Here is a 26,047-nt window from a genome sequence, read left to right as displayed (position 1 = left end):
TTGGGTAAGAATTATGACGTCATGCATAAGTATTAAGATATATATGACTCTTATATTATGGCGTATATATGACTCTTTCTCGTCACTGTATATGGTATATGAAAGTGTAAGGCCACCAGGGGTCGATTTCACAAAGAGTTAGGACTAGTTCTTATTTAGGACTAGTCCTAGGAGATATACAAAATGTGTGGCTAGTCCTAAGTTAGCACGAGTAACCGGTCCTAAGGATAAGACTAGTCCTAACTCATTGTGAAATCCACCCCAGGGCTAGTAAGTTGGGGCGATATGCTTCCTCTCACCACGAGAATGGGACTTGAATCAAGTCTAGCGTACCCCACGCTACTAGGCATTCTACGCAAGCGGAGAAAGGTGTCCAAGAATTCGGCGGTAAACAGAACCATGAAATTGGCCCAAGGTGTTGCTATAAAATACCTAAAAATTACACCAAACGAAAATGATATAAATGTTAACAAATAATGTTTACTTAATTTCATTTTGAATTTTATATTTTTATATCGTTTGTTAACCGTTACAAGAAAATAACAATAAAGTGGAAACGTATTCTACAATGTTTTGAATTGTTTGAAAGAAGTTAATTAATAGGATTTGAAACTTTGCATGGTGGAAAAACGATATTTGAAGGTTTGCGGTAACACCGTGTAATGATAACCTCTAATTGAGCTGGGGGTGGTTCTGAAAAGAACCGTAAGTTTTAACTCTAGAAGTAAATTGGCTCCCATTGGTTTATCGGCCAATGTCCGGTTTCCTCCCGAGAAGCATACACACTGGACTTCGCTGGTATATTTTCATAGCCGCAGAAGGCGCTTCCAAAATGGCAAGAAGTCTGCAAAAAAAAAGAAGAGAATAATTAGATTTCCCAAGGACATCGACGGTCGCTTTTAAAAATCGCGCGCATTGTTTTGTTATAACGAGGTTGGTCTATGTCGTTTGGATCGCTTCCTAATTTCCGCCTATCCTCTTTCTTTTCTTGAGTTTTGGTATAAGAAACATCTAATTACTCAAAATAATAATTAGCATAAAACCTTACTTGGTAACGAGTAATGGGGAGAGGTTGATAGTATAACATATTGTGAGAAACGGCTCCCTCTGAAGTAAATATAGTTTTCGAGAAAGAAGTAACTTTCCACGAGACCTCATATTAGAACTTGAGGTCTCGAAATCAAGCATCGGCAAGGGTATTTTTTCCCCCCATTAATATCTCGCAACTTCGACGACCGATTGAGCTGAAATGTTCACAGGTTTGTTATTTTACGCATATTTTTTATGTTGACTGATACACCAAGTAAGAAGACTGGTCTTTTGACAATTACCAAAAGTGTCCAGGCAGTGTATTTTAAGAATGATACATACCGATCGCTCAGTGTGTTCAAGATGTCTTCGCCGTTGGTATTTTGTTCTATGTAGTTTTGATAGCCCGACAATGTCCTGACGTAGTTCAGATACAAATCCACGGTAGATTCCTTAAATGAAACGATGTTTTCTCTGAAGGGGGAAAAATGGATATTGTATGGGTTTGAGGCGTTGCATTTGGGAACTACTTAGTTCAAAACATAAAACATGTATTACTTACAGGATGTTGTTTTAAAAAAGAGGCATCACACGAAAGAATGTATTGGCCTAAAACTGGTTGCCTGTGAGGATAATGTCAAAAAGAAGTCAGGCACTTCTGGTGTTGCAATGACGGCTACCAGACTGGTACTACAAAGATACCGTTTATATGTCACACGCAGTGAGGAAGTTTGAGTGCGCCAAGGAGAAAATGCCGTGGCCCTTTGCCCTTTTAAAAACGAGCCTGCAATCCCTCTGGTGAAACTGTAAATGTCTACTGTAATATTTCAAGGGCACTATTAATGCATGGAGGCAATTGCCTTCGTTGCCCTACTTCGTGAAGTATATATGAGACCCGGGATTAGTTTTTTCAGTCCATTTCGCAGGTGTTCATTGGAGAAAAACAATCTGGGATTTTCCGCTTAGTACATCTTATTTTGGAACTCCGTTCACCATTTTCTCCCCACGGGGATGCTTGTATCATGACTTAGTTCAATTTCCATGAAAGCTTGGCTTCACAACCGGAATAACCTATTGTGTTTTCCACCTTTCAGCGCGTGACCTACCGTTTATATTCTGCGTATGGGACGTGAAGGTTCTCCGGGTTTGCTAGGTTTTTCGTCTTATTGCTAAAATACTGCCCTATTGTCACATCATGAAACTGTAAAACAAAAATTATGATAGTTTTGAACTGCGAATTTGACCCAAAAGTTACAAATGATGTCACTATATTCTACACTTTCTCCCTTCTTTTTCTGGGCTTGTTACATTTATTCTCTTCTGCTTTTATAATGTGTCACTGATTTTGATGACCCCCCCAAAAAAATAAAATAATAATAAATAAATAAATAAATACTACACTCTTCCAACTCTGACACAATTTGGACAATAACAGAATCGGCTATCGGTCTCTATAATAGTTGTAGGCTTATATCACGAGCCGAGCGGTCAATCGCACTGGACTTTGGTGTTTTTCTGATCAGCAGAAATTCGAGTCTCGGCCTTGACGCGTCTTTAAATGGGACACTTAACCATTATTGCTTTGTCCTTCGGGTGGAACGTAAAGCCGTTGATCATGTATGTTGAATAATACACGTAAATACCCCAATTACACAGAACTCGTTCTCACTACGTTCTGAAAGATTTAGCAAACGAAATGGACGTACAACATGTTTTCGGCCTGTTTACGAACTTCATGGACTAGCTCGGATGGGTTTGATCGGAATGGTGCTCCAGAACTTTGAGCCTTCTCAAAGTTTTTGGGCGACCAGCCCGGATCCTGCAATTAGACGGAGTGGCAATGTACATGTACTTCTAAAACGAGAAGGACGTAGACCAACTACGAACGGAATTGACGTACTGGGATTGTACTACGGACGTGCTGGAACGCGGTGCGGTCGGGCGTCATTTGGATGTACTATGTGAGCATACAAACCGGTTCCGTTTGTAGCACCCTCATCCGTTCATGGACAAACCCAACTCATTATCAACTCAATATCAAGCAATAAGGTAAAAATCAAAATGAATACGATTAAGCATTGGTTGTTCATGGGAGTTGCTGTGGTGCACCCGCAGAAGAAAAGAGACAATAAAGTGCGCCCTCACAGACGCGTGGAAAAGACGAGCGGATAATCAATTACCTCGTTCACAACCTCCTTCATCTTTACATTCCTAGCGTCGTCCCCTTCAACCCATGGCATTATTCTACCGTATAGGTACACAGCTACACATCCACCCGGCGTCAAGACCCTATCAATTTCTCTGAAAAACGCCTCTTTGTCAAACCAATGGAACGACTCACCACTTGAAATAAAGTCCACTGAATTTCGAGGAAGTGGAATGTTCTCTGCCCTTCCCACACTAACGGAAATAAAAAGAGCGCTGATGAACATAAAATAAACAAATGTCATTTATAAGCATTCATTTAATCCCTTCAAGTGGGAGTTGGGTGTTGTTGGGTGGGGGGGGGGGTCAATGCAACCGTCGACCTTGATGTGTGGGCCACTGTGACCTTTAACACTAAACGTGCTCCAACTAATTATACAAAGGGTATAATCCATTGTTATACGAGTCCTGCGTCCGAATTACATTTAACAGTGATAAGGTTTACCCCTCTGCTGCCACCAAGCGTCGCGAGTAAGCAAAGTTTTGATCGACAAACATTGATTTTATACTTACATGTATTCAACATTCTTCGGATTAACAGCGGTTTGGGCGACTTCTATCTGAGCTTGGCTCACATCAATACCAAGGACACTTTTAAAATGTGGGGCCAGAGGTCGTGAACTTTGACCTGATCCGCATCCAACATCGAGAGCAAGTTTGAAAGGCTTTGATTTTTAGAAAAGAACAAACGTAGACTGATGAGAGTTCTTGGAATTTTTTTTTTTTAAATACTGCACAGACTCGGCTCCCCTTTGACCTTGAATTCTAGTTCAACCTCACATTGAAGTGAACATTATTTATTGAAAAAACCTTCAAATTGCAGCTCGATCAGTGCAGTCAAAACGCAATGAATTTATTTTAAAGATTTGTTCGTGGCCTTTGAATAAACCATTGATGACGTCATCAACAAGACAAGAAAATTTGCATTGATTTTCAAGTTCACCATTTTCGAGAACTACATTCAAATGAATAATGCGAGAGAATACTAGAGGATAAAAACACCCTTGTCGGCACAAGTTGTGTGCTTTCCAATGCCTTGAATTCGAGTACTCGGCTGAGATCTCGAATTCAGATCAAAAATTTTAGTGAGAAATAACCTGTTTCTCAAAAACTACGTTACTTCATAGGAAGCCGTTTCTCACAATGTTCTATAATAATATCGAAGTCTTATATATCTACCAAAAAAGGTACTCAAGGCGCTGAGTATATACAAACTTTCAGAAAGACAGGTTATTGCAGTGATGAATTCTGAGACCAATTATTTAGCACCTTATAAGGGTTTACAAGGTGCTATACTATCAACAGCTCCCCATTGCTCGTTACCATGTAAGTTTTTTTAACTAACAATTATTTTGAGTAATTACCAATAGTGTCGAGTGAACGCATGCCTAGTGTTATAGTCTTGAGCCGGTTGGGTCTCGACGCTTCGAACATTGTACATCTCCTGAAGACGAGCAGAGTACACTGTTCGAAACGTCGAGACCCTGTCGGCTCTTTTCAGAGCCAACACTCACCCTAAGAGGTTTACACATGGTTGTACCCGCAAGTTTACTAAAATGTATTGACATGTATTAATAGCTTCGTCGGACATATATAATTATGTCATTTGCTTGTTAAACTCGGTCAGTGGAGTGCTCCGTGAATATTACGTCTCTCACCATGCATCAATGCACTAACAGTGCCTACAAAATACTGTTATGCAATAGGTTAGTTTGCTATATTCATTGAAAATAAAATAATATATTATTTATGATAATTATTTGTTACATTGTTTTCTACCTTCACCCAGGTAGAAGCTGAAACTCTAAATGGGAGGGATTTAAAAGTTAATCCAAAGGAAAATTAAATAATATATTATTTATGATAATTATTTGTTACAATGTTTTCTACCTTCACCCAGGTAGAAGCTGAAACTCTAAATGGGAGGGATTAAAAAGTTAATCCAAAGGATTGTAATTATATATAATAGGGACCAACAATCTTTTAGATTTGAATTATAAATGTTCTTAATTAATTTTAAAATCACAAAATGAATTGGTCCCCTCCCATTTCAGCTGAGAAGTCTCCCGAAAAATCCTGGGGAAAAACCTGCTTCGCGGTAGTAATTGAATATATAGCAAGACAGTTCTCTAACAGTACTGTTCTCTAAGGAACAAACTCTACCTGGCAATAAAATATACAAAGCGTGCTTGCGGCAATGGGTTATATTAATGTATTCAAAATGTATTAGATACCGCAACATTATGTGACCCGTGCTATCGACCTTTATGGTTTGGTCATCTTGATTTTACTCCATTCCAACTCATTACGCCAAACTGAGGCTGGACGAAATAATAGTCTGGTGCCATGCGCAATGATTGTTAGCATTCATTGCTGCTATTGGAAACCGGGGGAAAATAAACAAGATGGTGACAGCGTGAAAAAATGTCTTTGGACCTTCCTTTGTTGATAAACAAACCGCATTGCTTGGCATGGTCGGCCGAATGTTAGTAAAACACTAAATCGTAAAAACAGATGTTTTAACAAAATTCACCATTTTATGCAAATGTTCAATTAAATAAAACACCTCTCTTGATACGTTGTTATGTTTTATACAAAATCAACAAATTCGGGTACATTTTTACCAAAAATAGCGATATTTTCTTGACAGTTGCTCTTATATGGCTTTCCATAGTTTTTCAATCTGTGTTGGCAAAAACTCGGGCTGTGACGTTGCAAAAGAACTTCTATTAAACGCTTCTCGTATTACGCGGTGGGATCAAGAACGAAACTGATATAAAACTTTACCTTTTCCATCAAAAAGGCCACACTTCTCAAGACGAGTTCTTGCGGCCATTCAGGACGATATTTCAGGTAATTCTCTGCATGCTTCATGCCAGCAAACTGCTTACTAGGTGTTGGTATCAAAAGCGAATCCATACTAAGGCGGTGGCGACTAGCCGCTAACTGCTTATGGAAAATTATTGTACGTTTACCGCGGATGCCTAATATTCACCAGGAGCATCAGCAGCGTCACTGAGTGACGGACATGTGCTGCACTGGCCCTAGTCTTGAAGTCAAGACGGTAATTATTAAGCGCGGTGTGTAGTTACAGCGCGGTGTAGCTGCGTGGACGACACACACACACCCGAGGCCTCGATCCCAGTATTGTGTGTGTGTGAGTCAGTCGAGAGCTACCTCGCGCCACCTACGACTGTTGCATGGGTAACATCGCACTGTGACTGTTGCATGAAAGTCAGACAAAAAGGCAGCGCCTAACGACTTGTCATCAAGTCTACACTGGCCCTTGCTTTTGGACACGTTGGCAGGTCATTCCAGCGTACCGGTTCTCGAACTCTCGACACAGCCGTTCCCGCAAAACATGTGGCCCCAATTCCATAAAACATGTTAAAGCTAATTGGGCTACACGGATGGGTATACCCTGTATAAATACTACTAATAAATAATAATAATAACTTCCGTAAAACTATAAAAACCAATTCTATAATATGCGAGGACAAACGTATTACGTAACAACTCAGCATGCATTCGAACCAAATGACGGGCAGTGCAATAAAATATGCATACATTCACAAACCAAAACTAGTTAGCTGATAAAGTATCTGCTTTAGCTTCATTCTCTTTTATTATTATTCAAACTTTCGACTAATTGTAAGTCCAGTTTTGGATCATCTGAGTTAAAGAAGAAAAAACAATTAAAGAAGCAAAACAACTCAATGTGTTAAGACAAAGTAAACAACAACAACAACAACAACAACAACAACAACATAACAAACCCAAGGAAAGACATCGAAATATGAACAATAGTCAATTTGGGTTATGAAAAAATTATCAACACAACAATTCTCATGTTGATTGTACTAATACACAGGGCTAAAAGAAATCAGGTAAAACAATATTTTCAAACTGCATGTTTAATCTTGTAAAAAAGTTTCCAAAAATAATTTGTTGACCAGAAACCCTCAACTTTGTAAACAAATGAGGTAAATATTGTCATCTCGCCCCACAGCAACACTGTCCATAATTACAAAGTCGTCACAAGCAAGGTCGCCAACTGTTTCAACTAGCTCGCAGTTACTGAGTCAACTCGCTCTCGTCACACTGGGCGACTTTGCTTAGAGGCGAGATGACCAGCAATCTACGCAACATATTTAAAAACACATTTAGATCGAAAATCTCAACTCTTCCACTGATATCTTTAAAAAAAATAGTGACCTATACAAAACTTGACTTTGCAAAAATAATTAATCATCAGCATTTAGAAGCAAATGTGCATAGTTTTTGATAATGGCTTGCTCTCCTTTAACCTCCAAGCTCTAAACGTTCCAGTGACGTCTATGTAACCGGAAGGACCAGTTGTAAGCTTGCATACTGGTCCGGCAGCCTTGTTTCACGTTTAGTCCATATACGTCATAATATTAAAGGCACTGGAAACATTAGTAGTTACTCAAATTAATAACCGTGAGCATACAAACTTTGGTAATGAACAATGGAGAGCTGATAGGATAGTGTAAAACATTGTAAGAAACGGCTCCCGCTTAAGTTTTTGAGAAAGAACTGATTTCTCACTACAATATTTGAATTGAATTCAATACCTCAACTGAGGTCTCGAATTCAAGCATCTGAAAGCACAAAATGAAATAAACTGCGCCCCCTGTTGGTCCTGCCGCAACTGAGAAGTTTTATTTGTCTGCAGCGATGGGTTGTACACTGCCAATTCCTGTCTTGAGATCAGACTACGTTATTAGTAACGTCGTTATACACCATGTTCCCTATTGCAGGATTAATTCAATAACGCCGCTATGCACACCTCCCCTAGACCCTTCCCATGATTATGTAAATTGCACATAGCGCGTGCGCACTAACGTTTTGGTTGGCAAAATGAGGGAACATTGCGCTGTTTTGTACACGGCTAATGGGTGCGTGACGCAGACGCGATTGCGTGTCTGCTTAGTGCACAACTCTATGGCGTTTGCCAACCAACAGGGTATGTACGTATGCGTGAATGTGATTAGCATATTTCATGGGAAGGGTCCAGTGGAGGATCGTTTCAAAAAGTGTCGCAACGTAGTCCCCTACTCAAAACAGGAAATGTGCGCATGAATGCTCAAAATTATGTCCAAAATAGAAACAAAACTTTTCGCGAATCCCCAATGCGCAAGCTTTAACTGTTTATTAAGGTGCATGCTGGTCTAGCTAGCAATCAAGACCCAAACCAGAAACATTGGTCATCCGTTGAGCGTTTTCACGTGTTCGGTTGGTTGAGCGCAGTGACATTGCTGGAGTGTGTTTTGGCGATCCCAACCAAAAACTGTTTCAGTTGTTGGTCGTTGGTTCTGCTGTTCAGACTGAACGATAACCGAGTTGTGAGCCCGGTTACCGTTTTGGTTATGACGTCAGAAACAGTTTTTGGTTGGGGTCGCCAAAACGCACTCCTGTTCAGACCAACCGGTAATCGCGCTCCAGACTATGATCGCTAGCTAGACCAGCATGCACCTCAGTCCATGCCTAAAGCGCGTGTACCGAGTATTTGCGATAAGGTCTAGATTATAATATGTGCTGCCACCTATAGCCTTCCCTTAATATACATTGTACTGTTTGTATCAGTGACGTTGGAAGTCTTCCAAGTCAAGTGGCAGTTTTCGTGCCCCTGAAACACATCGTTCTATTATCTTGCCGAAATCTAACTTTGGTCCTCTTCGACGATGACTACCAGGGACTTCTTCCGAAGATACAAACAGATCACGAATTGATGCACTTTCCTTTCTCCAACAACGTTTGTCTCTTATACAGATTCTAGTGACTTCACCCAGTTTCCGTTGCAGGTCTTCGTTGGTGCCCCGACCGGACACAGCATCTCTGGTGGTGTCATCGTCTCTGGATAAGCGACGGTCCAAAGACCGGACAGCACACTTTGCTACGGACTTCTGGAAGCTATTACATGTTTTTTGGGTGAAGTCTGCGCCTGGAATGTTATCTTCTTGATCGATGCGACATTGTGAGCTAATTGGCCATGGAAGAGCCGACATGCCGTACCTCATGGTGTTGCGTCTACGCCCGCCTACCGGGTAACCCGCCACTTTCAGACACCGACCGCAAACTAGGACTGCGTCCACCTTTGCTAGGCGTAACTGTTCCATTAAATCAACAAAGTCTCCGTCCAAGTCGGATTTCCCGTTTTCAATCTCTACTCTCTGGTTAGCGTAGCCGAGGATGAAACGAGCTGAGCTGTAAGGTTCTGAAGTCCGCAACTGAAGAAACTGAACAACATCGTCAACATTTGCCGGTGCGTTGAAAGAGAAGATATGGACTGTTCTTGGGGCAGAGCCTTTCTCAGCTATGTACCTTTGCCAGGCTGCTGGTAAATCGCGAAGTACTTGCTGGAAAGCATTCAGGCTGTCTGTTTGAGTACGGTACAAGTAATTCACAGTTTCTCTAACTGAGGATGGGTCTTGACAGGGAAGAAATGGCTGCGACCGACCGGCGTAGTTAAAGCCCAAGACTGCGAAACGATTGCTGTCATCCTCAGTAATGTCAAGAAATTGTCCGCAGAGGTACAAATCAAAATATTCAGCGTCTGCTTGTCTGATTTCATTCAGTCGTCGGGTAGGGGGTGAACCGCCCCACTGTTTCCCGCGCCTTCTGGATGTCTTATCTTTGTCATGCTCTCTCAACTGGGTGCTTGGAGACGAACCAATGCCACGTGTCTCTTGCGAATCTTTGGACTGTTCAACTGGCAGATCTGACTGAGCAATTACCGAATCTTCTGACTCTTGGTCATCAGATGAGGAACTCGGAGAGTCGTTAGACAAATCAACTTCTGACGGAACAAAGTCCGGATCTTCCGACTCGTAGTCATGGGAGATCGCATCAGAGTCGTTAGACAAATCAATTTCTGACGGAACAAAGTCCAGATCTTCCGGCTCGTGGTCATCAGATGAGGAACTCTGAGAGTCGTTAGACAAATCAGTTTCTGAAGGAACGAAGTCCGGATCTTCCGACTCGTAGTCATGGGAGATCGCATCAGAGCCGTTAGACAAATCAATTTCTGACAGAACAAAGTCCAGATCTTCCGGCTCGTGGTCATCAGATGAGGAACTCTGAGAGTCGTTAGACAAATCAGTTTCTGAAGGAACGAAGTCCGGATCTTCCGACTCGTAGTCATGGGAGATCGCATCAGAGCCGTTAGACAAATCAATTTCTGACGGAACAAAGTCCAGATCTTCCGGCTCGTGGTCATCAGATGAGGAACTCTGAGAGTCGTTAGACAAATCAGTTTCTGAAGGAACGAAGTCCGGATCTTCCGACTCGTAGTCATGGGAGATCGCATCAGAGCCGTTAGACAAATCAATTTCTGACGGAACAAAGTCCAGATCTTCCGGCTCGTGGTCATCAGATGAGGAACTCGGAGAGTCGTTAGACAAATCAATTTCTGACGGAACAAAGTCCGGATCATCATCAGGAACAGAAGACTCGGCCTGCAGAGCCGATAGTTGTATTGACGAAGCATCATCATGATCATCATCGTTATCATGATCATCATCTTCAGAATCACTGTAATCATTGTGATCATCTTCCATTGAGTGGTATGATGACGGATCTGGACGAGAACTGCCGTGCTCCGTCTCGACTGATGAATCAGTATCTACGAACGACAGAACGTCATTGTTCAGTTTGAAGGTTTGGACTCTATGGTGGCCGAGAAGGAACATCGCCAGAAAGATTACTGACATCTTGCAATCAGTCAGCGCCGCCATTGTGGACACACCTGCGTCTGTGAAAGAAGACAAAATTATGAATGAGTTTTTTTTCTGAATCCCTTAAAAATCAATTATACTTAGTGGTGAGCTTTCCCGCTTCTTTGACGTAGGCCTACCGTCTCTTTTGTTTTTTTGGAAAAATGCAACCTAATCGGTAAATTTGACGTGCCCGAAATTTGCATAAAGGTACGTCAGTCACGCTAACCCGGGAAAAAGTTAGGTTACATGTTTGGCATACGTCCAAAACTCAACAGGGGACGTCACCGAGGCAAGTCTAACAAAAATATTGCCCAACAACCAAGCAGGGGAGGGCACCATTATAAAAACTGTCAAAGCCGTGTATAGTGCAGCACGGCTCTGGTACACTGCGGGGGTCTTCTGCGGTGAAATTAATTATTTAATTATTTTTAAGGTAGGTTGACACATTTCTTAAAGCAATCGCACATCGGTTAAAAATATTGTCCACAGGCCCACACTTGTATCACAACTTACATATACAATAACAAACCTGTGAAAATGTAGGCTGAATCGGTCATCGGAGTCGGGAGAAAATAACGGGAAAACCCACCCTTGTGTTTCAAAGAAATCCGTTATTCTCGATATCGAGAATTGATAATTGTTTTAATGTTTTCTCAAAAAGTAAAGCATTTCATGGAATAATTGTCACAGGTTTTTACCTCTTTTAAATAATCAAGAGACTACGACGTGGTTCGATTAAGAATATCGGAATGTTTGCTAAGAAAGAAAACACAACAGGCAGCAATTTAGTTATGATTCTCTTCTCTCTCAATTATAGTTATTATTATTATTATTATGAAAATTAACTCAATATCTCAATATCAAGGATTCAACAAATACAACACAATACATTCAGTTATAAAAAACAATCAATAAGGCAATGGTTCAAAATCATATTAACTCCTTCAGTATTATCAACGGTTCACAATTGTACGAAATGATATTTGAACGGCAATTCACCAAGGTGAAACAACAAGTAAAAATACTCAACCATATATGAGTCTGAGGAAATATTAACAATCGCAGGTTTGTAAAATGAAACAGCAATAATAAATACTGAAGCAGTTAATGGCAACGAAAATACACAATGATATATAGGTCTTAGCTGGTTCCGCGCTTTAACTGGACTTGGCAGAGGCTCTGTCTTTGGAGGTCGACATCAGATTGGCTCCGAAGTCCAAGAAGTGACTCTGACGAATTCCAGGAAGACGACGAAGGGGGGGGGGGGGGGGGGGGGTTGAGAGCGGGACTGGCGAAAAGTTGAACCGGGTCAACTTCCCAAGCGAGGCCTGTGGGCTAGTCTGTATCAACAGAGCACGTGGTAAAGATGGAAGAAGGGAATTTAGGAACGTACTTAGGGAAGTAACAAATGTTCCAAACAAAATCTACGCAAAGTGTAACTATCTAAGCACTTTCAAGAAGTCTTCCTTGCATTAGGCCGATTTTCGCTCTGAGGATCCAGAGGAAAACGAGCCAGGATATACCAAGCTGGTCACGCACTCGGACAGGAAAGTTAAACTACGATTGCCCAGAAATATTAAAACAATAACATTCTGGTTGGGCTTGACCAATGAGAAAATAATTAGTGGCTTAAGTTCTTAAGAAAACGTGTGGGCAGCTAAAGACAATCAAATCCGGGCACAATTCAAGGAAACTACTGACCTTGCAACAGTCATTGCAACATATACCTTACGTCATGTCCCTTGGGGCAACCAACTGCTACGTCTTATGGTCAAGGAATTCCTGGACAGTGACTCTGGCCACTCCTCTCAAGGATGTGGCACTATAAACAAATGTTTCTCAGAATTATAAAACTAAGAAAAACTAACACCCGTATAGGAGGTGAAAGTTGAAACAATGACTCTATAATAAACTTAAGAATCCTCGTTGGACAACTTAAACTAAATAAAATAATCTTCGTCGGACTATTAACTATAAAGTAAGAATTCTTCGTCGGACTAATACAAATTATGTTATAATATGCAATTTATAACAGAGTCCGACACAATATTTCAAGGAAAGTCTTTCACCATTACCTTCTGTAAACCCTGTAAGTTATCTGTAAATCTGTGAACTTTTAATTTTTGTTCTGTTCAGAAAGGGTGGGTTTTTAACCTGTAACTAGTACTACCAAATAGATACACACATGGTGTTTTTATGCAAACCAAAATAAACATTGATACCTCACCATGCAATGCCTCAAATCCCTGATGTGAACAAATCACCAGGCAATATTTTGTTTGCAGACGATAGATTGTTTTCCACCGTCACCAGGGAACCGTGACGATTTCGACCAGTAGCTTTGCATAACGCTAAATGTTAAGACTTGAAAGTTTTTGTGCAGACTGAACTGCTATAACATTGAGTAGATTTTTGAGTAACTGAAACAATTTGCGTAGCTGTTTGCTCTGCTATTTAGGGCAAGTAAAAAATAATATCAGTTGAGCGTCCGGGTTTTGCCAAAAAGATGAGGATGAGGGCAGTTTAGTTTATTTATTGCTTTCAAAGATGGCCGCCAAGCATTTTAATTCAAACTATAGACGATGTGACCTATGTTTACATTCAAACCGCCCTCTGTTGACAAACACTATATACGTCATGTTTTGCCGGGCACTGAGTTGCGTAGTCATAGTAAGATTACGTACACTTTCTAGCTGGCTGTCAAAACACAAAGATTTTGCCCGACGTATGCGCGCGAATCATGTTATGGTTTTCGTGTGACGTCAGAGGTCACATCGTCTATATATAGCCACAAGTTCTTGAGTTTAAAGTCACCACTTACTTTATTAGTTACACGTTCTTAAAAGATTACTAAGTTTACTAGAAATACACAGAAAATTTGTCTTAAAAAAAAACATTGTAAAAATTACAAAATAAAAGAAAAAGAATGCGGCCTTAAAAAAAAAGGATAAAAGAGGGGACGATCAACTGGTATTTTTGTTTTGTTTTGCCTTACATTTTACAAGGAATCGTTTTACTGGTCATGCATAGTGACGCTAACAACCTTGTGCTATAATAATACTTCAAGCAATCTGTCGAAACAACTCAATCTAAGACTCTTTTAGAAAACAGACACATTTAAAAACAAACAGAATTTTGTTCTGTTTATTTGGTTAATCCCTGGGGGGGGGGGGGGGGTTGGTGATTGATCTAGGTGGTGTGAGGCACCCCAGAGGTGCAACCCACACACTCCCGTAGCACAGTGCAAAATGCTTAATAAACCTATAAGACCTTTTTACAAATTTGAGTCAAGATTTGATTTAGCATTATTATATCAAACCTTAAAGGCAATGGACACTATTGGTAATTGTCAAAGACTAGCCTTCACAGTTGGTGTATTTCAACATATGCATAAAATAACAAACCTGTGAAAATTTGAGCTTAATCGGTCTTCGAACTAATGAAAGAAAAAAAAAACACCCATGTCACACGAAGTTGTGTGCGTTTAGATGGTTGATTTCGAGACCTCAGGTTCTAAATCTGAGGTCTCGAAATCAAATTCGTGGAAAGTTACTTCTTTCTCGAAAACTATGGCACTTCAGAGGGAGCCGTTTCTCACAATACCATCAACCTCTCCCCATTACTCGTCACCAAGAAAGGTTTTATGCTAAATACTATTTTGAGTAATTACCAATAGTGTCCACTACCTTTAACTAAAGGCACCGGACACTATTTGGTATTATTTAAAACAGTTCTTAGCATATACAAATAAAAACTTACTTTTGGTAACGAGCAATGGAGAGCTGTTAATAATATAAAACATTGTGAGAAACGGCTCACTCTAAAGTTACGTAGTTTTCGAGAAAGAGGATACCACTCCAAAAGACTTCAGACCTGAAGCCTTTTTAGGCATCTGAAAGTATAGCTCTTGCAACTACGAAGACCAATAGGAGACTTCCCAACGCTAGGTGGCAGCAGACATACCGGGTAAATTTCCATTGTTTACGTAGTTCTGAACATGCGCATTATTCTGAGAACAATGGATTTACCTGGTAAGTCTGCTGCCCTCTATCGTCCCAGAAAGTCTCCCATTGAGTCCAAATACTCACAGATTTGTTATTTTATGCATATGTTGGGATACACTGCATGGTTCTCTATTAAACACACTGGACATTATTGGTAATTGTCAAAGACCAGTCTTCTCAGTTGGTGTATCTCAACATATGCATCAAATAACAAACCTGTAAAGATTTGAGCTGAATTGGTCGTCGAAGTTGCAAGATAATAGTGACAGAAAAAACACCCTTGTCACACGAAGTTGTGTGCTTTTAGATGGTTGATTTCGAGACCTCAAACTCTAAATCTGAGGTCTAGAAATCAAGTTCGTGGAAAATTACTTCTTTCTCGATAAAAAACTATGTCACTTCAGAGGAAACCGTTTCTCACATTGTTAGGGCACACTCAGAAGGTAGTAGTAAAAGTGACATTTTAGAATTCTGTTGTTGTCAGCACCATACAAACGCCGGGCCGCGGCTCCCTGGCATACCTCTTCTTGCGATGAACACCATCGCTAACAAATTTCGCCGTGGCTTTTCCTTCTAAACTAACGACAACAATTTATGAGTTTTTGTTTAAAATTCAAAACAAAAATCAACGCTCTCTACACTGAACAAAAACAGCGGCTTAGGACCGCACTGGAAAAGGACAAAGGAGAAAAACTGTTATAACTATTATAAAATAGTAAGTCCAATTGTCACTGGATGACGGAGAATGTTCATAAATGTAAAGGAGACAAATCTTACCTTATCAACAATACCTTAAGTCTGATCACTACCTCTAGACGACTGTGTGAAAACGAGCAAAACTAAATTGGGTTCTTTCTGGAATGTCTGCTGTCTCGACGACTTCGCAAAAGTGAAAGTTTGTTTTCCACGCTACCGCTTTATATAATGCTGTGTTTAGGGTTGGACCGCCTGTTGTTTGAGTTCCCTGTCATCACGTGATTAATCTCTTTACCGTTTAGCGAGAAACCGGGATGTTTTGACGTCATTTGGGTGACTGGTACGTGACCTGATCGAGACCTGACGGCCTTGGGTTGTCGACAAGCCCCGCCTCCACCCCCCCCCCCGCCCATGGGGTTGTTGTTTAGAGTTCACGGAGTTAAAGGCAGCGTATGGACACTGGTATGCATACTCAAAACAATTGTTAGCACAAAAACTTACTTGGTACGTAGAGCTCTATGCTTGGTACGACCAGTGGAAAGCTGTTGAAACGCGGCTCCCTCTTAAGTAATTAACGTAGTTTTAGAGAAAGAGGTTATTTATCGCTCAAAATAATAAAAGACTTAAAGACACTGGACACTATTGGTAATCGTCAAAGACTAGTCTTCTCACTTGGTGTATCTCAACATATGCACAAAATAACAAACCTGTGAAAATTTGAGCTCAATTGGTCGTCGAAGTTACGAGATAATAATGAAAGAAAAACACACCCTTGTCACATGAAGTTGGGTGCTTTCACATGCAAGTTGATTTCGAGACCTCATCTGTTTCTGAGGTCTCGAAATCAAATTCGTGGAAAATTACTTCTTTCTCGAAAACTACGTTACTTCAGAGGGAGCCATTTCTCACAATGTTTTATACTATCAACCTCTTCCCCTTATTTGTTACCAAGTGAGGTTGTATGCTAATAAATATTTTGAGTAATTACCGATATATAGTGTCCACTGCCTTTTAGCTGATGAAGCCTTAAAATTATTATGCATCTGAAAGCACACAAAGTAATGCAACATAAGGGTGCTCATCCGATTCTCAAGTTTGCGTTATTTCAAGTTTGATGATCAATCTATAATCAACATTTTTACAGATGTTTTATTTTATGCCTATGATGTCATGTTGGGATCATCACTGACAACACTGTTCTTTGACCATTCAACCGAAGGTCATTTGTCCAGTGCCTTTGAATCGCTGCCCCCCCCCTCCTTGCCCCCACCCCCTCCTTGCCCTGCATGCCGCCGTCAGTGATTGACATCATATTTGGTCATAACTCAAAAAATGTTTACCAGTTGCGTGGTTTTTGTTTCTGAGAAACCTTGCCAGCTGGTAGGCCTTTAATCACCACTTACAAGATTGAGATGTAAACAGTCAGTGGTGATTGTTTACTTCACCCGACACTCTGTGCCGCGGCGGTGTGTCACAGTATTGTTCACGCTGTGATGGTGCCGTTTTGCTCTCGAGTTACATTTTAAGTTTACCAAAGAAGGTAATAAATGGAGTTCTGAATTAGGCCCAGGCCCCGGGATCGCATCACTATTGATGATTTACCTGAACAAGTTTTGTTCAAGTTCTTTGCAAGTTTGGATTAGTAAGGGTAAGAATTCTACGAATTCGTATAGAAAATCGTTCAAATAATCGTTTCGTGTGTGTGTCACATCCTGTGCCATCCTGACTGAAATGGAGAAGTCTTTTTTTCCCAAGGCCGGTTGTGGTTTGATCAGTTACGTAGAGCCGTTATCCCACTAGCGACTGGAAGGGGAGACCACGCAATGGCGACTCGCCACGAGTTTCTCTTAGGGTGCGTTCGATTAGCTTCCCTGGGTCGACCCCGGTCAGCCCCGGAGCGTTCGAATGGCCTTGGCTTCATTCCAGGGGCTCACCCGGGTCAGCCCCAAGTTCCCTGCTTGTGGAGTGGGTCACTATGGGGGTGACCCGAGGTGCATGATGTCACCACGAGAGGGCGAGTGTGATCGTTCGATTAGCTTCTGTCAGGGGCTCCCAGCCGAGTGAGCATCGCTGGGTCGACCCTGGGAAGCTAATCGAACGCAACCACTTATACAACTTGATCGGGTTGCTCAGTTTTTGCTACCATCTTGGTATGCATATAAAGCCAAACCAATGAAGCGACGGGGGTTGAGCGTGTCGACAGCATACTTCGGGGGCACTACATGTGAAGAAAAAAACACACCCGTGTTTTTTCCGAAACCGATTTCGTGAAGCACTCCTCCCATTTCCAAGCGATATAGGACCAACTATTTATTAAACCTCCTTATTAAAAGCTGAAGCACACTAGAGCCCCCAGATTACCAATGGTGTAATTACACTATCTATTTGTTTGACCCCCAAAACACCTATTTCAAAAGTTGGTTGGGGCCTACAAATTATGATATTAGCTTGGGCACATGAAAGACGGCCTATAGTTAGTGTGGTGCGCACAACAGCCATGCCGATTAATTATGGTGCACTAAAAACTAAAAATCGACATTTTTTTGTTTATGCGCCAAAATTAATTATCACTTTTTGGTATGCCCATGAAATATTTTATAACGTTCGCCTTTTGGGGGGTCAGGCGTTGACTACGGTAGTTATAATAATTCATCAAAACATGGGGGTTCTTGGTTTTCAGCTTATTAGGAGATTTGGTAAATTTGGGCTTTGAAAAGTTGGTCACAGCTTGGGAATTGGCGGAGTGCGCCTCGTGAACTTGCTGCAAGTCGATTTGGGAAAAACGACGGTTTTTTTGTCTTCTTCTAAGGTACTAATAGCAACACGGCTGACCAAGCAGAAGTTTAGTGGTCTGAAAATAATCTGATTGGTTTTCAAGAGGCCTGAGAGACTTAAAGATTATTTTTTGAGAATTTTTGAACATTAAAGCATTGGAATTACAATGGGACTTTTTGAGTAGGGTGCACCCACTAGAACGGAGAGCGGGCCCTCTGTCGGGCTCTCATGGGCAATAGAGAGGTTTCGCAAGCGTGCGGATACCCCCCCCCCCCCCCCCCCCCCCGATACAGATACGGATACGATAACCGTATCCGTTCACGTCAGACGCGAGTTGGATTTTGTTTCGTAAACATTAGGCTTTACTTGAGTGCGCTCGCGTTCATCATATTTTTCCTGACAAACATGACCGATGCGATAGGAACCGTGTTTTATACACTGCATTTTCTCAACAATTTTCCATCTATATCAAGCACGATACCAGTGAAAGCAATTTTCGTGGGAAATGGTTTAGATGTGGGACAAACATACAACTAAAAGTCTGCAAAACAGTATCCGTTTTTCTACGATATCCTGTCCGTCGCTTACGTGTATGCAAAATACAATAGTCGCGGATACGCGTCACGTGAACACACAAAGTGTCGATGTCACACACCAATATCTGTATACGTACACTTGCGAAACCTCTCATAGTTACGTCTTGGACCATGATAGTGATTGCTTTGTTGCTCCGCTTATTTGCTATACTTGTTTGTTTAACGCTTTCTAATTTTGTTATTTTAGAGACTAAATACGTTGCACATTCAAAGAAATTACCACATTAAAGAAAATACATTTTGTAAATTGTTTCCCTCTTACTTTATTTCACCATTGTCGCCTTTAATAAAGACAACGTACAACAATAACAAATCATTTGGTATAAAAATTAATTCGTTTTTTACAGAGTAGGCCTACTTAAGTTTCCTTAACACTTGATTACTGGAACACCCCTACATGATCCGTAGAAGGGTTCAGTTAAAAAGGCACTGGACAAAATATTATTGGTAATAATGTTATTAATATTTTCACGTGGTGTATCCCAACATGCATAAAACAACCAATCCGTGACCATTTTGCTCAATATTGGCACCGAAGTTGCAAGAAAGCAATAATACCCAACCCCCCCCCCAAAAAAAAAAACAAAAAACAAAAAAACAAAAAAACAAAAAACAAAAAAACAACAACAACAACAACAACAACCCCAACAACCCTACAACCCCACACATACAAAACACCCAAACACATACCAACACTTAAAGACACTGGACACTAGTGGTCATTGTCAAAGATAGCCCTCACAGTTGGTGTATCTCAACATATGCACAAAAATAAGAGACCTGTGCAAATTTGAACCCGGTGGTCGAAGTTGCGAGATATTAATGGAAGAAAAAAACCTTGTCACACTAAGTTGTGTGTCATCAGATGCTTGATCTCGAGACCTCAAATTCTAAATCTGAGGTCTCGAAATCAAATTCATGGAAAATTACTTCAGAGGGAGCCGTTTCCCACAATGTTTTATACTACCAACCTCTCCCCATTACTCGTTACCAAGTAAGGTGTTATGCTAATAAATATTCTGAGTAATTACCAATAGTGTCCACTGCCTTCAAAAATCAAGTTACGAAATGCTTACTTTCTTCATATTTCTCCACCTAATGTTTAAATGTTGTGATGTTTGCAAGTATAGGCCTACGTTGTAGGAATGTATCTGCTTAAAAAGAAACATCGATATTAGCAAAACCAACGATCCCAATAAAATGTACTCATAAAATAAGCCTTTACAGGCAGATCACACTATAGTCCAGCTCAAAGATCAATAGTTCTAGATAAAGACATTATACAATTATTATTATATATAAAGATTTATGATAATTTACACTAATAGACCTTATGCATTGACGTCATCCAGCGGCCATCTTAGTGGAAAAACGGTGACGAAACAATCGATCTGTACGCGCGGCGCACAGGATTGGCCAATGAACAACCTCCTTTTGACCTCTAGGTGAGGGCGCCCTACTGAAATGACGTCATGTGCATAAGGTCTATAAACAAAACTCATGAAAGTAGTTGAAACCACGACAGTATAAAATTATAGGATGTGACATGTGACATCACATGTTTACAGAAGAGCCACCAAGCCCGGACTAACTACAGGCACGATTTGTACACAGCCAAATGGAAAGAAACATAAAATCTTATAATGAGATTGCACTGTCCAATTCTTATCAACTTTTAATATGATGAAATTGGGCATGTGGAAACATGTCCAGCTTTTACTCTCATAACTCTTGGATTTTTGTGGAAAACAACACAAAATGTCGACTTTTCCGTAACATGACCAGTGCAGTATCTTGCCTGCCAGACTAGCTAAAGAATGTACAAGGTCACACTTATTGTAAACAAAGTTCACATGGTCTATATATACATGTTAATGTATATGCTGTCCTGGGCACCCCACTGTTGTTTTACTTTGTTTACTTAAATATTTTTAATGTATGTACATGTGCTGGTAAATGTGATTGCCCGAATAATTATTATTATTGTTATATAAAAAACATTAATTGAATGTACAAATCAAAAACGAGCCATAAAAGAATCCTTGCTCTATGGTAAAATGTGAGGATTTAATTTTTTTACGTTTAGTTAATTATTAACATTATAAAAGTTATATTCTCTCTCACCTGCTCTTACGAGACCACACCCCTGGTCATCAAGAGAAGATGTCTGCTAATAGTATAGGCGGGGACGGGTTGTAAGGAGCCTGTGCTTTATTAGCCTGATGAACGTCTGACGTCATTCTTCGAGGCTAATAAAGACAGGAGTCAAGTCTAGTGTTTTATTGGCGTAAAGTTAAAAGACATTGGACACTATTGGTAATAAAATACCAGTCTGCTCACTTGGTGTATCTCAACATATGCATAAAATAACAAGCCTGTGAAAATTTGAGCTCCGTCGAAGTTGCGAGATAATAATGACAGAAGAAACACCCTTGTCACACGAAGCTGTGTGCTTTCAGATGCTTGATTTCCAGACCTCAATTCTAAATCCGAGGTCTCGAAATCAAATTCGTAAAAAATTACTTCTTTCTCGAAAACTACAGTACTTCAGAGGGAGCCGTTTCTCACAATGTTTTATACTACAGCTCTCCATTACTCATTACCAAGTAAGGTTTTATCCTACTAATTATGTTGAGTAATAATTACCAATAGTGTCCACTGCCTTTGGTTGAATCTCTCCCCGCACAATATTCAACAGGTGAGGATACCAAACTATATCTCCGTAGTTTTAAACATTTTATTTGATCATGATATTGCAATAATATCAACTCATGGTCATTATGACTATAATTATTTATAGATTCTTATTGTGTTGTTGATTTTTGTAAATTAATGTGCAGTATGTAAATGGATCAGAGGCTGCGAACATTGCTCCAGTTGTCAATTCTGTATAATCACAACTTTGGATCCATGAACATCAAACATCAACGCCCTGCACTGTCAGCATAACGTCCACCAGCCTTTAATTATGATTAATTTGTGACGTGCTATGCACGAGTGTATACGGAACAAATTTTTTGCAAAATGGGAAAAAATTTCCCATGTCGAGCAATTTGCCTCATTTTTAGTTGTTGTGCCATAGTTACAGTATTTGAGGTTCACATTATTTTGCTCTTATTACCCAGTTCTTAAAGACACTGGCCTCTTTTGGTAATTGCCAAAGACCAGTCTTCTCACTTGATGTATCTCAACAAATAGATAAAATAACAACCCTGTGAAAATTTGAGCTCGATTGGTCGTCAAAGTTGCGAGATAATAAAAGAAAAATCACTCCTGTCACACGAAGTTGTGTGCTTTCAGATGCTTGATTTCGAGACCTCAAAATTCTAAATCTGAGCTCTCGAAATAAAATTCGTGGAATATTACTTCTTTCTCGAAAACTACGTTACTTCAGATGGAGCCGTTTATCACAATGTTTTATAGTATCAACCTCGCCCCATTACTCGTTACCAAGTAAGGTTTCATGCAAATAAGTATTTTGAGTAATTACCAATAGTGTCCACTGCCTTTAAAGGGTCTATGTAACTTTTGTAGGACAAAACACACAATGTCCACAGATTTACACTAAACTTACACAGTTTGAAGATAATGATAGTAGAAAGCTTCCCTGAACATATTACGTGCTGAGGTGCTGTAGTTTTTGGGAAATGAGTAAAACAATGTCATGAAAATAATTTTCGTCTCATGAGACGAAAATTATTTTAATTATTTACAAACGTATTTTCATGACATTGTTTTACTCATTTCTCAAAAACTATGGCACCTCAGTAAGTAAGATTTGAAGGGAAGCTTTCCACTATCATTATCTTCAAACCCTGTAAGTTTAATGTAAATCTATGGACATTTTGAAAATGTACCCACATTTTTTAAGTTATACAAATCTCGATGTGAAGCTTTGATTTCCTACGCGATTTTGGGTACTGTTTTACACGTTCCTTGTGTATAAAACAAGTGAGGGGTAGAACAAAAATTTTCGTTTTGTTACTGAAAACATGAATTGGCCAAAATGTACAAAATATTTGTCGCCAGTAGTTTTACACAGCAAACTGTTACGAAATGTTACACTTCTTGTTCCTTTTTGGAGTGTGTGGATTATGTGGAGTTTCGGAGTGCGTGGCCGTCGGTCTTAAAAGAGCGGAACCATTGATTTGCATGTTCAGGGCCCGAGAAAGTGCCCTGAAGTCATCATTCTGTAAACCACAATCAGTCAAGCCCAATAACTCCAAGGAAGAAACAGCTACTATCTGGTCCGCCTTAATACCATTAAGATCGTTATCCTTTAGGGCAAGTTTCGTTACACTACCTGCAGCAGCCACAATGGAGAAAACTGACCCAATATCATCACTCTGTATACCACACGCATATAGATACAATCCCTTCAAGGAAGAAACAGGAGTTATCTGGTCCGCCTTAATACCATGAAGATCGTTATCCACTAGAACAAGTCTCGTTACACTACCTGCAGCAGCCACGATGGAGAAAACTGACCCAATATCATCACTTTGTATACCACACGCGTATAGTTGCAATTCCTTCAAGGAAGATACTGGAGTTACCTGGTCCGCCTTAATTCCATGAATCTCGTTATCCTTTAGAACAAGTGTCGTTACATTACCTGCAGCAGCCACGATGGAGAAAACTGGCCCAATATCATCACTCTGTATACCACACGCGTATAGATGCAATTTCTTCAAGGAAGATACTGGAGTTATCTGGTCCCCCTTAATTCCATGGAGATCGTTATCATTTAGAAGAAGTTTCGTTACACTACCTGCAGCAGCCACGATGGAGAAAACTGGCCCAATATCATCACTCTGTATACCACACTTCACTAGATACAATTTCTTCAAGGAAGAAACAGGAGTTATCTGGTGCCCCTTAATACCATGGAGATCGTTATCCTTTAGAACAAGTTCCGTTACACTACCTGCAGCAGCCACGACGGAGAAAACTGGCCCAATATCATCACTTTGTATACCACACGCGTATAGAAGCAATTTCTTCAAGGAAGAAACAGGAGATATCTGGTGCCCCTTAATACCATGGAGATCGTTATCATTTAGAAGAAGATTCGTTACACTACCTGCAGCAGCCACGATGGAGAAAACTGGCCCAATATCATCACTCTGTATACCACACGCGTATAGATGCAATTCCTTCAAGGAAGAAACAGGAGTTATCTGGTCCCCCTTAATACCATAGAGATCGTTATCCTTTAGAAAAAGTTTCGTGACACTACCTGCAGCAGCCACGATGGAGAAAACTGACCCAATATCATCACTCTGTATACCACACTTCAAAAGATGCAATTCCTGCAAGGAAGATACTGGAGTTATCTGGTCAGCCTTAATACCCTGAAGATCGTTATCCTTAAGAAAAAGTTTCGTGACACTACCTGCAGCAGCCACGATGGAGAAAACTGACCCAATATCATCACTCTGTATACCACACTTCACTAGATGCAATTCCTTCAAGGAAGATACTGGAGTTATCTGGTCAGCCTTAATACCCTGAAGATCGTTATCCTTTAGAACAAGTCTCGTTACACTACCTGCAGCAGCCACGATGGAGAAAACTGGCCCAATATCATCACTCTGTATACCACACGCGTATAGATGCAATTCCTTCAAGGAAGAAACTGGAGTTACCTGGTCCGCCTTAATACCATGAAGATCATTATCCTTTAGAACAAGTGTCGTTACACTACCTGCAGCAGCCACGATGGAGAAAACTGGCCCAATATCATCACTCTGTATACCACACGCGTATAGATGCAATTCCTTCAAGGAAGAAACTGGAGTTACCTGGTCCGCCTTAATACCATGAAGATCGTTATACTTAAGAAAAAGTTTCGTGACACTACCTGCAGCAGCCATGATGGAGAAAACTGACCCAATATCATCACTCTGTATACCACACTTCACTAGACACAATTCCTTCAAGGAAGATACTGGAGTTATCTGGTCAGCCTTAATACCATGAAGATCATTATCCTTTAGAACAATTGTCGTTACACTACCTGCAGCAGCCACGATGGAGAAAACTGACCCAACATCATCATTTTGTATACCACACGCGTATAGATGCAATTCCTTCAAGGAAGAAACAGGAGATATCTGGTGCCCCTTAATACCATGGAGATCGTTATCCTTTAGAACAAGTTTCGTTACACTACCTGCAGCAGCCACGATGGAGAAAACTGGCCCAATATCATCACTCTGTATACCACACGCGTATAGATGCAATTCCTTCAAGGAAGAAACTGGAGTTACCTGGTCCGCCTTAATACCATGAAGATCATTATCCTTTAGAACAAGTGTCGTTACACTACCTGCAGCAGCCACGATGGAGAAAACTGGCCCAATATCATCACTCTGTATACCACACGCGTATAGATGCAATTCCTTCAAGGAAGAAACTGGAGTTACCTGGTCCGCCTGAATACCATGAAGATCGTTATACTTAAGAAAAAGTTTCGTGACACTACCTGCAGCAACCACGATGGAGAAAACTGACCCAATATCATCACTCTGTATACCACACTTCACTAGACACAATTCCTTCAAGGAAGATACTGGAGTTATCTGGTCAGCCTTAATACCATGAAGATCATTATCCTTTAGAACAAGTGTCGTTACACTACCTGCAGCAGCCACGATGGAGAAAACTGACCCAATATCATCACTTTGTATACCACACGCATATAGATGCAATTCTTTCAAGGAAGAAACAGGAGTTATCTGGTGCCCCTTTATACCATGGAGATCGTTATCCTTTAGAACAAGTGTCGTTACACTACCTGCAGCAGCCACGATGGGGAAAACTGGCCCAATATCATTACTCTGTATACCACACTTCACTAGATGCAATTCCTTCAAGGAAGAAACAGGAGTTATCTGTTCCCCCTTAATTTCATGGAGATCGTTGTCTATTAGAACTAGTTCCGTTACACTACCTGCAGCAACCACGATGGAGAAAATTGACCCAATATCATCACTCTGTA

General features: G+C 40.5%; 2 protein-coding genes across 2 annotated transcripts; both read right to left on the bottom strand.

The window, feature by feature from the left end:
• Positions 1-744: 744 nt before the first annotated feature.
• LOC117302607 (putative methyltransferase DDB_G0268948) lies at positions 745-6,253 on the bottom strand. The gene is made up of 7 exons (XM_033786584.1): positions 6,017-6,253; positions 5,801-5,804; positions 3,748-3,899; positions 3,210-3,429; positions 2,136-2,230; positions 1,372-1,503; positions 745-844 (listed from the first exon to the last, which is right to left on the bottom strand). Exons 1-7 carry the CDS (start codon positions 6,151-6,153, stop codon positions 745-747), a joined length of 840 nt encoding a protein of 279 aa, XP_033642475.1. The 5' UTR covers positions 6,154-6,253.
• A 2,405-nt stretch (positions 6,254-8,658) lies between these two features.
• LOC117302700 lies at positions 8,659-15,880 on the bottom strand. Its single transcript, XM_033786697.1, has 2 exons — positions 15,755-15,880; positions 8,659-11,008 (listed from the first exon to the last, which is right to left on the bottom strand). The coding sequence occupies exon 2, from the start codon at positions 10,989-10,991 to the stop codon at positions 8,838-8,840; it is 2,154 nt and encodes a 717-aa protein (XP_033642588.1). The 5' UTR covers positions 10,992-11,008; positions 15,755-15,880; the 3' UTR covers positions 8,659-8,837.
• Positions 15,881-26,047: the final 10,167 nt, after the last annotated feature.

This window comes from Asterias rubens, chromosome 18 (genome assembly GCF_902459465.1).
Source record: "Asterias rubens chromosome 18, eAstRub1.3, whole genome shotgun sequence".
In the NCBI taxonomy this organism is placed as follows: Eukaryota; Metazoa; Echinodermata; class Asteroidea; order Forcipulatida; family Asteriidae; genus Asterias; species Asterias rubens.
The sequence above is the reverse complement of the archived record's forward strand: the minus strand, read 5'-3'. Positions and strand labels throughout refer to the sequence as shown.